Here is a 12,669-nt window from a genome sequence, read left to right as displayed (position 1 = left end):
TTTTCTCCAGGGTTTTGCTTTGACTTTGATTTACTTTTCCATTCAAATTTATGTTTAGATATGTTTACCATTAATTAGTGCCAAGGTTAAAAAAGGAAGAGACAGCAGATACCTATGAGGCAGGCACCAAAACTCCCTCCCCAACATATCACATGTTTCTGCTTGTATTTTGGTGACAGTTCTATTTGCAGCTTCTTGCTTGATTACTTCATGCATTTCTCAGTATCTTCCCTCTCTCTTTTTGTGTCTCTTTATAGTTTATATTTCTTTGTCTCTCCATCATATCTTTCATTGTTTGTTTTACCTGCCTCCATTTCTTAATTGTCATAATGTAGCTCTGAAAAGTGATTTTTTATTATTTGTTGTTTTATATTTGCTGGGTTTCATGTTCCCTGTGAATTTCTCAGATTAGGCTGCTTTTTACTCCCATGGCTTTTTGTTGATTTTTAAACTAACAAGACAGTAGACTGTGTCATCATAGAGTAGAGAAACTGTCATTTTGTTGTACTTTGTATCCCCAGAGCCTGGCATTAGTCCTTAATAAATATTTGTTGAATGACTGTATGAATTAAATTCTATAGGTCAGTGCTCCATGATTGGAATAGAAAAGCTAGGGGTTAATGGCTATGGCATTGTGGTGAAGAATTTGATTAGAATTTATGCATGTTTTTTTTAATAGACCATTTCAAGTTATAGACCAGAGATGATTAATTGAAGTCTCACTTTTTGCATCACATTTAATGAGTAGCTCTTAGAGACCAGACACAAGACTAGTCCTTGAAAAGTTGTCTTTTTAATTTATTCTTTTTTGTTATAAGATAAATAATTACTTCTTTCGAGCTTATGGAGTTAATATGTAATTGTTAATATACACACACAAAGACCCCAAAATATGACATGGAGAATGTCTCCTATTGCAAACTCATCCTAGTTCCTACTTCCTTTTTCCATCAAATAGAAAAAGAATAAACAAATGGAAAAAACCAAAAGAATCAATGAATAAATTTAAGGTTATTGTAGGCCTTAGAAAAATTCAGTTTCTTTGTGAAATTTCTTGAGCTTCTTCAAAAGATACTAGGTAAAAATACCATGTTGGGGATACTATTGATGCTGCAAAATTTTTTCAGACTTTAAAGCTTTATTTTATAAACTGGCTTTTGGTTCCAAAAAATTCCATTAATTTTGGAATTAATATATTCATTCCATAGAGTGTTTCAAGCTAAGTATTGTAATTAATTAAACATGTTGCAATTTTAAAAGAATAGTTATACCATAACACCTTATTATGATTCTCATTTGATTCCTTTTTTTCTCTGTATTAAATCTTTACTTTTTCCAGTGTCACAATTTATTTTATCAGTTATACTTCTATTAAGCACACAATAGACTTTAATTTTTTTATATACAAACATTTTTATTCCTAATGAAGGATGAATAGACTAGGTAAAAGTTGCTCAAAACTTTTTAATATCTGGATTGGAATATTATGGGTATGCACACTTTCTTCTACAAGAGAGAGCTTTACTTGTTATTACTGTCAGAATAATTCAATCACTTCTACCCTTTAAGAGGATGATCTCTGACATGTTTATAAAAGCTACTTAATCTTTTAATAGATGACTAATTTTTTGAAGACGGCATCATGAAGCTTTTACCTTGATACCTGCAAAGACGATGTGAAAAGGAGCAATTCCATTAAACTCTTTAAACCTTCAGGTCTTGTTTGAAAAAGTATAATGGTAATTTTTAATTGAATGCTTATCTTAATTTTTCTACCCATCTGTCTAGTTGGTGCTTAGGTACTCTAAGTAAGGTTCTGTCTTTTCATACAGATTATTTAATCAAAGTCTCTGAGGCTCTCTTACTTTACTTTCTAGGGACCTCAGATCTTTACATCTTTGCAAAGCTCAGGTATATGCAAAGATAATTTGGGTATGTTTACAAAATTTGTCTCATTCAGTCCTATAGGGTTGATCATGCAGTCAAAAGGGAAATTGATCTTTATTACATACTATTTAAAATCAAGATTTTCTAAATAAATAAAACTATACCAGAAAAAAAAAAAAAACTATACCAGAATCTTAAATTAAGGATGTAAAGGAATTCCCCTAGATAATCTACATGTTCTTTTTTCCTGTTGGGGCTGATGACATACCTCTCCACGTTGAGCTATAGTTTTCCAGCTCACTATTTCTGAGAAAAGATCCTTTCCCCTTGGAACAGAAATTAGATTGAGCTTGATCCTAGAGAAAAGGTGATACCTGGTTGTACCACGAGGAGAATTGTTGTTCGTCCCAGTGGCACAGTGTAGTCTTGCATTAAGTGTTCTGAGACTAATTAATCAGGAAATGACTCTAATTAAAAAGGAAACTGCTCATCAGCTGCCTTCTCAGGCTATTTTACAGAAAGAAACTGTAGACTTAGCTACTTGCTGTCTCGCTTCTAGCAACATTCTTTAACTGCTTATGTCCCAGGTGAAAGGGGTAATTTAGGGATTTCTAATTTCTAGATTATTTTGTAGTAATAAACTTTGATATTTAATGGACTTGTTTTCAGATGTAAATTTACATAATAGCAATAATACTGGAGTTAGAATATTTTGGTTGATCTGCAAGGCTTTTTAACTTGTAATCTTATCATGTTTTTTAAATCCTGGAACAAGCCGTGCTATGTAGAAAGAATATTAGTAGGTAACATTTGGGTTTGTATGTAGATACATATAAATACAAACAAACATATATATGACATACAAGATCAAAATAAACATAAATATCTAACAACGATTAGTGAATTTACCTGTTTAAATCACAATGGCATTTCTGTTAGCTTAACAGTCTATTTGGCTTACCTGAAGTCATCTTAGAGAATTACTGTATAAGAGAAGTTACTTCACAAGGTTGTGTGCTTTATGTATGTATTATATGTCTTGTTTCCCAGGCCTATTTATGTTTGTGTGATGATTATTATATCCAGCATATCAGATATTTCTTAATTTACCAAATGGTAATTGATTATGAACTACTAATAAAAACTTTATAATTTTTCCTGGTGTTGCTTTTGTTAATTTTTCTTCCAATCTTTTGATATTTGTCCTAATACACAGAGGTTTATTAATTTCTAAAATGGGCAGGTAGTTGGAAAAATTAGGGAGGTAACAGCTGGAAAGCTACCCTCAGCAAGGGCAGGGATTGTAACTTACCCTTCTGTGTATCCTTACCACCCTCCCATTCCCAACCGTTGGCACATGGTAGAGTCAGAGCATATGAAGCTGATTTGAATTGTGGCCTTTTGGGGATCAATTTATTCTGTGCCATTATTTCAAATCAGTTGTAGTTCAAGGTGGTCAATCTTGTACAAAATGATTGCTGGTACAACACAATCTAATATTTACAAACCTCATGGCATGCTTAGCCAGGGCAAACATAGTCTCTTATGAGAGAAGGAGCAATTGCTTTTTAAAGGTAGATGAATTTCTATTGGACTTGTAGTTTGTTTAAACAAAGGAAGAAAAGTTATTAACCCCCAAATTCCACTAACTTATATTATATGTGATGGGTCTGATGGGAGCAAGACAGTGTCTTGAACAAGAACAGTATTAAAGCCAGGAGCCATAGCTTTTATTCAGGTTTTATATCTGGTCTTATTTTTGTTTCGTGTTTTCTTTGAACTTTAGGTGTATGGATTTGTGTTAATTTGAATAGCTCAGTTACTCAAATGTTCACCTTATTTGAAGTATTCTCATATGTTTATTAAATACATTAATTTTAAGAGCAACATTTATTAATCTTTGTGACTTATCTATGGAATAGATTGATTTCAAGTAATAGTATTGCAAGTTAATGCAGAAGTCTAAAGGTTTAAATATTCAGCCCAAGGTCAAATGTGTGTCAGAAGTAGAAATAAAAACTGGACTTAATTTATCTGTGGTTTCTAACTCTCTTTTTAATGTTTTTCATTGAACATTGCTTGGAGCATACGGTCATAGAGAATATTTCTTCTTTATATTGTGATAAAACTGCAGGCTTATTAAACTTTTCATTAATAAATACTACCTCCTGAGACTAAACACTAAGAAGCAACTTGCTGGCTTTCTAGAGCTGGCCTTTTGAATGCTGAGGCATGACAGCACATGTGTAGAACTTGTTTTGTTTGTTATCTGGGTTGCTCACCAATGTTGATACCTCCCCTCCAAGGTGTACACATGGCAGTGGATGAAAACTGTGCCTTACCCCAAAATGATGCTGAACTGTTCCAAATTAGGCACTCAAGTCACTTAATTTTCTTAGGTAACAGGTCATATTCAGATTTATCAAGGTAGTAGATAATTATTTCCACTTATATTGTTTGTGGAGCTCTGCATAGAATGATTTTATTACCATATAAGAAAGATTCTCTTGGTATTAAATTCTGTCCAGTTTGTACCAAATTCGTTGGTGTCTTAAGTCACTGACAATTCTTGAATATAGGGTCCTCTGGTGACATATTAATACTTTGAGAGAATGGTTACAGTTAAATCATGACTATGTCTTTTTATTCTGGAGATAGAGATGTTCTTTAACAATGCCTGGCAGCAGTGAAGCATCCTTGAAAAACAAGAGAAACCCGTGTCTTATCGCAGTAATTTTAAAGGTTATTTAAGAATCGTATAATGCTTCAGGGGCACTCCAAAGAGTCTTTAAAGAGTGTTTAGTCCCATGAAAATATGTCAGTAATACTAAATGCCAGCATTACGTCACTTTGATCCTATGTAGAGTATAAACTTAGAATACAGTCTAAGATGCTGATTCCATATCCCTCTGCAAGTTTTGATTTAATCATTAAACACTGAGTCAGTTCTTGAGAATCTGTTTTTGGTTTGTTTGCATTCAGTTCTAAGTTCACTGTCGCCTTTTTTTTTTTCTTGCCAGAAACATTATCTAGGACAGACCTCTACATTTAATGGGCATTCAGAATACTGTGGATCTTGTTAAAACGCAGATTCTGATTCAGTAGGTCTGGGATGGGGATTGCGATTCTCATTTCTAACAACCCATCAGGTGATGCCAATGCTACTACTAGTCCATGAACCACACTTTGAGTAGCAAAGGTCTGGGTCCTAGACCTTAAACTCTAAAATGTTTCTGAAGTATTTTTTGAATGATTATTAGCTCAGTGAATGGGTGTAATTACTCCTGGCTTATTTTAGTTAAGAAAGATAAAAATGCTAAAAAGTCATAACATAGTTTACTATTCACTGTAAAATAGTTAAATTTTTTTATAATCATGGATAGCCTTCATTAATAGAGAGTTTACAGATGGACAGATGAGACAATATAGTTTAAAAAGTAAAATAGTTATACAGTAGTTCCTTATCAAAAGAATACTATGTAAATAAATATAAAATGGATTAAATATAGTTGCCTTATAAGGTTTAAGGTTTTTTCGTTAATTTATGCTTTATGTAACAAACAAATCATGTGATATTTGGCTTTTACTTGATGCAAAAGAAGGAATGAAAGTCAGAGAATCAGAGAAGTAGATTCTTCTGAACAATTTTTCTCTCCTGGGTTTTGGCTGTCTACTTTTATTTATTTATTTATGGCTGTGTTGGGTCTTCGTTTCTGTGTGAGGGCTTTCTCTAGTTGCGGCGAGAGGGGGCCACTCTTCATCGCAGTGTGCGGGCATCTCACTAATAGTGGCCTCTCTTGTTGTGGAGCACAGGCTCCAGACGCGCAGGCTCAGTAGTTGTGGCTCACGGGGCTAGTTGCTCCGCGGCATGTGGTATCTTCCCAGACCAGGGCTCGAACCCGTGTCCCCTGCACTAGCAGGCAGAATCTCAACCACTGTGCCACCAGGGAAGCCCCTACTTTCATTTTTGATTCAGGCTTCTTCTTTAATTCTCAAAATGTGTGGAGCCTTTTAGGTTTTCCACTTGAGCCTAAAGAACAAGAATTAAATTTTACTTCCATTAATCTGCATTCCTGTACTACTCGACCCATCACATTTAAAACCTTAATACATTTTACTTCCCAGGAAGATAAGTCCTGTTTCCCATTCCTTCTGTTGGGTTATACTGGAGAAGAGTCCTTTAGTGAAAGAGCCAACCACATTAATTTGAAATGTTCTGTCTTGGAGATAGTAGCTTAACACAGAGTTTAAGGTTATTGGAGGGCTTTTTTTTCTTTTTGGAAATGGGTGCATATGTAGCCAGAAAAATACTGTGACAAACAGCCCTCTGGGGAAACTCGGCCACTGCCTTTGCTGTGGAATTGAAGTGACGCATATAAAATGCATTAACCCCCAAAGCCTCTTTATTTATATTACCTTTTAGAAATCACTCCCAGGAAGAAAATGAGTTTAGATATTCTTCATGACATATTTGATCACTGACATAGATATAATTGTATGAATCTTGAACATACTACGTATTAATCTAGATTATTGATTTAGAGACCATTAGGTTGAATGTTAGTAATTTAATTTGTGGGAGTGCTTTTTAAATGATACTTGTCATTCAAGACATGTTTGGTATTATGCTAAATACCCAAGAGGATTTATAAACTAGCTTTTAATTTTCATTTCTAATATACCTTTCATCTCTCCCTTTTATGCTACTTAGTTTTGTCTGAGTAGCCAATGTGGATTCAGATTTTGGGCCTGAAGCATATATAATTTTTGCGGGGGGCAGGGGAAGCTTTTTAAGGAAAATAATCTTTTTTTTCTTTGCAAATTTTACCAAAGCACATAATAATGTGAACATATTTCTGGGACCGTTCCAGAACAGAATGAAGCTTAAGCTAAGCTTTATCTTTTGCCAGTATCTCAAACTGAGAAAATACTTTGTACTTTTTTTCCTGTCGAAGTGTAGCCCAGTATATTTGGAAAGAGCATAGTTAGGATTCAAACATGGGTTTTCTCCATCTTTGCTATTGCTAGAGCCCTAGGTACATCTTTTTCCAAGATGACAACAGTAACTTTCGCAATGGTCTTCCCAATTGCATTTTTTCATACCCGCCCCCTTCCCTACAGCCTGTTTTCCATATTATGGCCAGAAAATGCTTTTTAAAAAGCTTTCATTGATGCATTTAGGATAAAGAACAAAATCCAGATATTTATTACTATTTTCAGTGTTCTTCATTCATTCCTGAAGATCCATCTTTTCTCTCTGCTGTCATTATCCTTGAGCCTTTCTTTAGCATTTCTTATGGTGCAGGTCTGTTGGTAACAACATAGTTTTCTATTATCTGAAAATGTCTTTATTTTGCCTTTATTCTTAAAGGGTATTTTCCCTGGATGTAGACTATTGGGTTGACAGTTTTTTCTTTCAGCATTTTAAGGATGTTGTTTACTGCCTTTGGCTTCCATAATTCCTGATGAAAGTAAGTGATCATTTCAGAGTCGATTTCATGGGCATGTGACCTGTGCGGGTGCGTAGAGTCCCATACTTAGAAAGGATCTGTGATTGGTTACAGTTTCTGCAGTTGCTGTCTTGAAATTCTTAATAGTTTTGAACAATGGGCTCCGTATATTCATTTTGCACTGACACTCACAAATTATATAGCTGGTCCTGCATCATTCATATAATCATCCTTCATATCTCCAGTATGTAATACGTTGTCTTTCTTTGGCTGCTTTCAAGATTTTCTCTTTCACTTTAGTTTTCAACAATTTGACTATGATATGCCTAGGCATGGTTTTCTTCATTGTTAATCCTGCTTGGAGCCGTGAATCTATAAATTTACGTCTTTCACCAGATTAGGAAAAATTGGGAGCATTATTTTTTTAAATATCTCTTACACCCCAATTCTTTCCTCTACAACTGGAATTCTGAGTATTGGAATTGTGCCCTCACATCCCTGGAGTTCTTTATTTTTGTCAGTTGTTTTTTTTTCTTCTTTAGCTAGGATAACTTGTGTTGATTTTTCTTCAAGTTTACTTACCTTTTATCTCAATTCTTAGTCCATCTAGTAAATTTTCATTGCATGTTTATATGCTAGAATTTTCATTTGGATCTTTTTTATATTTCAGTTTCTCTATTGAAATGTCTTCTCTTTTTAGTCATTGCAACTATAATTTTCTTTCCATCACTGAGCATAGTTATAATAGCCTCTTTTTTTCCCTTGCAAAGATATGTTTAATAAAACAGACTAAAAATGAGGTGATGATGACACTGGAGTGAAGAGAAGAAAGCATAATAACATATTTAATCAGGGTATAATTGTTACATAGGAATGTTTTTGACTTTTTAAAAATAATTTAATTTTCTGAACATATTTTTAACTAATGCTGGGGCTACTTTGCTGATAGCTCCATGTACAGCCCATGCTTATTCACAGAATACATTTTAAAATGTTATTTTTATTTTTTTATGAGGTAATAGAATTTATTCACAAAATCTCATGCATGAATGCGGCCCAGTATCACCTTGTGATATAAACAAAATAACTATTTCATATAGGCAACAGTTTCTATGAATAAAAACATTCAGGAAGTGAAGCCATTTACTTATTTTGCATTATTTATACATGTACAATAGCTTCTTAAAAGTCCTTGTCTGATAATTTCAACTTTTGGATCATCTTAAAGTTGGCTTCTTTTGATTGCCTTTTCCTTTGCAAATGGGTTACAGTTTCCTGGTATTTGTTTGTCAGATAATTTTGGCATTCTCTTCTGGAAAGTGAATGTTATGAGAGTATTGATTTTTTGTTTTAGCAGGTGTTTAATTTTGTTTTACTTAAACTATAAACTCTTGTCTTGCCTGTGGTGGTCAGCAGCCCAATTTCTCAGTTCAGTCCATTTATCTTGAGCCTACCAGTTTGTAGTCTGTCATGTGTGTGCTTGATTTGGGGGTTACCAGAGACTTGGGCAGATATTATACACAGAATTTAGAGTTCTCATTTTCTAGCTCTGTTTCCCCATTATTTCCCTCCTCAGTGTGGCAGTTGTAATTACCCTGGGTATTGTCCTTGGTTCCTCAGTCAAAAAAGATACAGTAGGGCTTCCCTGGGGGCGCAGTGGTTGAGAGTCCGTCTGCCGATGCAGGGACACGAGTTTGTGCTCTGGTCCGGGAAGATCCCACATGCCGCGGAGGCTGCGCGTCTGGAGCCTGTGCTCCGCAACGGGAGAGTCCACGACAGTGAGAGGCCCGCGTACCGCAAAAAAAAAAAAAAAAAAAAAAAAAGATACAGTAGTGGGCTTTCTTTTGGAACTTCAGCCACGCTACGTCACACTGTCAATGTGACCTCCCCTCAGGCCAAAGCTGCAAAAATGTGAACTTATCTCAGCTATTTCCTTTCTCCAAGTTTTGACTACCTCTCCAAAGTATGACTGCTCTTTTTCTCTCTCTAGAGTCCTCAGGGAGTTGTTTTTTTGTATTTAGTCTAGAGCTTATACTTGGGCTGTTAAGGCTTACCCTGTCATACCAGAAGTATAGCTCCTGTATGTATCAAGCTTTAGTACTTTTGAAGGGAAGCAAGAGTGATTCTTCTGAGGCTTATTAGCATATGGTGCTAAGAAGGTAGAAATTTTATAATTTTTATAATTATAGTATTAAATTATATTTAAACATAAATATTAATGATATATAATAATGATAGTTAATAATTTTGAGTATTTACTATTGAATGCATTAACTCATTTAATCTTACCCTATGAGGTTGCTATTGAAGCACAAAGGTTTTATATAACTCATGCAAAGTTATAATAAACAGTAGAGATGTCTGGTTTAAGAGCACATGCTTTAGATTACTTTTCATAAGGATAAAAGAGCTTTCTGTGGTATCTTTCAGTTTGGAGACTTGTAAATGTAACAAAGGAGAATCTCTTCTCTGCCTATTGGGTAAGAATCGCCTTGTGTCTAGGCTTCCTGTGCCTGATTAGTAAGGATCATCAAGATTTAAGTAATTTTTTTTTTAACATTTGAACAACTTCCAAAAAAAGTTTTAGGAATAGAAACTTAAATTCATAGTATTTATTTCATAGCTGTCTTAGTCCATTTGGGCTATTATAACAAAATAGCATAAAGTAGGTAGCTTACAAACAACAGAAATTTACTTCTCACAGTTTTGGAGGCTAGGAATTCCAAGATCATGGCTTTGGCAGATTCAGTGTCTGATGAAGGCCCGCTTCCTGGTTCATAGACAGTACCTTCTTGCTTTGTCCTCTCATGGTGGAAGGGGCATGCTTTCTTGGACTGCATTTATAATCACTTCTGAAAGATCCCATTTCCTAATATTTTAAAATTCAAATTTCAAGATATGAATTTTGTTGGAACCTAAACGTTAAATTCATAGAAATAGCCCTTCATAGTTTATAAGATTTTTTATATCTAGTTTCTAGTTTTATCCTTATGAAAGCCTCATATAATACTGAGTTAGGCCAGTAATAATTCTACCCCCTTTATTGATGTGGAAATAGAGGCCCAGTGGAAGTTATATGAAATAGTCTTATGTTGGTCAGGTCCATTCTTCTTTAACTTAAATCTGCTTTAAAATATTTTCCTTTAAGTATTATTAGTAAAAATAATGACATTTTTAACATACTTTATATTTTTCTCAAAATGTTTTATAAATATTTTGTCAATTAATATTCCAAGTAACCATCTAAGACAAGATGGTTACACAAAACAATCGGTGTATTACCCTATTTTCAGATGAGAAATCAAAGATACAAGAACGTATTTGTATGGAATATGTAGTACATAGTGATAACTATAACATCTGAAGCTATAGCCTGGATCTCCAACACTAAGTTCTGGGTCCATTCTTCTATACCACACTATCTTCTTTTCCTTATAGGTAACTATGCCAGTATAGAATATACCCTTATCTCACCAACATTTTTCCATAGTATCTTTAGACTGCACCTGACACTGTGGGAAGCACTTAACACTTTATTGAATTGACAGGTAATGAATACAGATAAATATTTTAGCACTGTCTCCTGATGTCTTTTGGACTTTTTTCATTCTCTTCTGGAAAATGTACTCTGAGTAAAACTGCTTTTTCTTTATCTCAAAATGAACCGCATAGTATTTCCAAAATGCTTTATACCTGTACTTTGAATTTTTAGTCAATTAATAAAAAAATTTAAAAGACTTCTGGGCCAGAGGGGCTATTTAAATGCTAAGTAATATGCTTTGGGATGAAAATGCATTATAAATATTTATGTTTAATAATTTTTCTAAAATTCCTTTTTTGGAAGTCTTTTGAACATTTCTTTTTTGTTTGCGCCTTTCTTTCCTCTTTTCCCTCCTCCCTCCTTCCTTTCTTTCCTCCCTCTTTCCCTTCTTAGTATAGAGTACATTTCTGTGAAAGCTATATTCTATATTCTGCCAAGCCCTCAAATCTAATTTTGGAACAACTTCTGTAGGTAATTTAAGTACAGAAGGCAGACTAAGTGTTCATTTTACTTTTGACTTATATATGACATCTGTTTAGAACTCGACTTTCTCTCTTTTCAGAAACAGGAAAAAAATTATTTTGGGACATGTAGGCCAAAGGCAAATGATCTGAGAAGTAAGCATCCTTGTTCCTAAAGGAAAAGTCACTTCATTTTATAAGAAAAGATTATTTGACCAAAACCAAAGGATTTCAAAAAGAAATGGTATATAGTACTCTTTCAAGAAGTTTACTGAATGATGAATGAAGAAAAATGTGTGTCTACGTTTTTATGGCCTACCTACAATATAGGATATATCTTTTTTGTTGTTGTTTTGTTTTTTTTTTTGCAGTACGCAGGCCTCTAACTGTTGTGGCCTCTCCCGTTGCGGAGCACAGGCTCCGGACGCACAGGCTCAGCGGCCATGGCTCATGGGCCCAGCCGCTCCGCAGCATGTGGGATCTTCCCGGACCGGGGCACGAACCCGTGTCCCCCTGCATCGGCAGGCGGACTCTCAACCACTGCGCCACCAGGGAAGCCCTAGGATATATCTTTTTTCTTTCTGACCCACTACCAAAGAAAGATTGTAAAATTGCTGTGTTCAGTAGTATTGGCCTAGAACAAGATGTGCTTATGGTGTGAATGTAATAACCTTTATGTGTCTTACTCTCAGACTTCATGCCCTTAGGGTAGGTAGAGATACTGGCTCCTAGTTTAACTTCTGCTACTTTTCCGTTCTCAACTTGGCATTTTAAATTAGTAAACTGCAGATTTAACCTTCATTTATTTCCTCAAGTACATGTCATTTCTGTATTTCTTTAGTTATTAAGTGCTTTTTGATAGTGGTAAAATACATATTTTATTGACTTTTAGAAATGTTTTATCATATATTTTTCAGACTTTAATGTAAGACATCTTAGTCACGTGTATGCAGCCATATTTTAAATAAACAAATAATAACTGTATTTTAAATCAAAATTGCTGGGAAAAGGTGTGCTGAGTAATTTAAACCACATTCAATACAGTAATCTCCTTGAAATCACATTCTTTCTGAAGTGTCTTATTGATAATATGAAATAAAAAGAGGAATACATTCCAGCCTTTATTGCATTTTATTGACCTGTATATAGCATCAGTTATGGGACACCTTTATGTTCCATTTATGCCCATGATTTACACTTTATTGGCATTATTATTGTTATAAAATTGTAATATACAATGGAATGCAAACTTTTGTGGAATTAAAATAAGCCAACAATAGGATTATGATTTAACATTTAGAACAGAATGATTAGATCATCCTTGTTGGTC

At 34.3% G+C, this 12,669-nt stretch overlaps 1 protein-coding gene across 5 annotated transcripts in view; it reads left to right on the top strand.

Annotated features, from left to right (window-relative positions):
* The window catches only part of RABGAP1L (RAB GTPase activating protein 1 like), a 689,413-nt gene that overhangs the window by 204,800 nt on the left and 471,944 nt on the right, over nt 1-12,669 (top strand). Inside the window, exon 14 of one of the 5 annotated variants that reach the window (XM_060132740.1) lies at nt 11,711-12,134. The exons of the other annotated variants lie outside the window; for them this stretch is intronic. Within the exon in view, the coding sequence (XP_059988723.1) occupies nt 11,711-11,725 (15 nt within the window). The 3' untranslated portion in view covers nt 11,726-12,134. Of the gene's footprint in view, nt 1-11,710; nt 12,135-12,669 lie in introns of those variants that run through there. 5 annotated transcript variants of the gene reach the window in all.

This window comes from Lagenorhynchus albirostris, chromosome 2 (assembly GCF_949774975.1).
Source record: "Lagenorhynchus albirostris chromosome 2, mLagAlb1.1, whole genome shotgun sequence".
In the NCBI taxonomy this organism is placed as follows: Eukaryota; Metazoa; Chordata; class Mammalia; order Artiodactyla; family Delphinidae; genus Lagenorhynchus; species Lagenorhynchus albirostris.
Note: the sequence above shows the minus strand (reverse complement) of the source record. Positions and strands in the feature narration are given on the sequence as shown.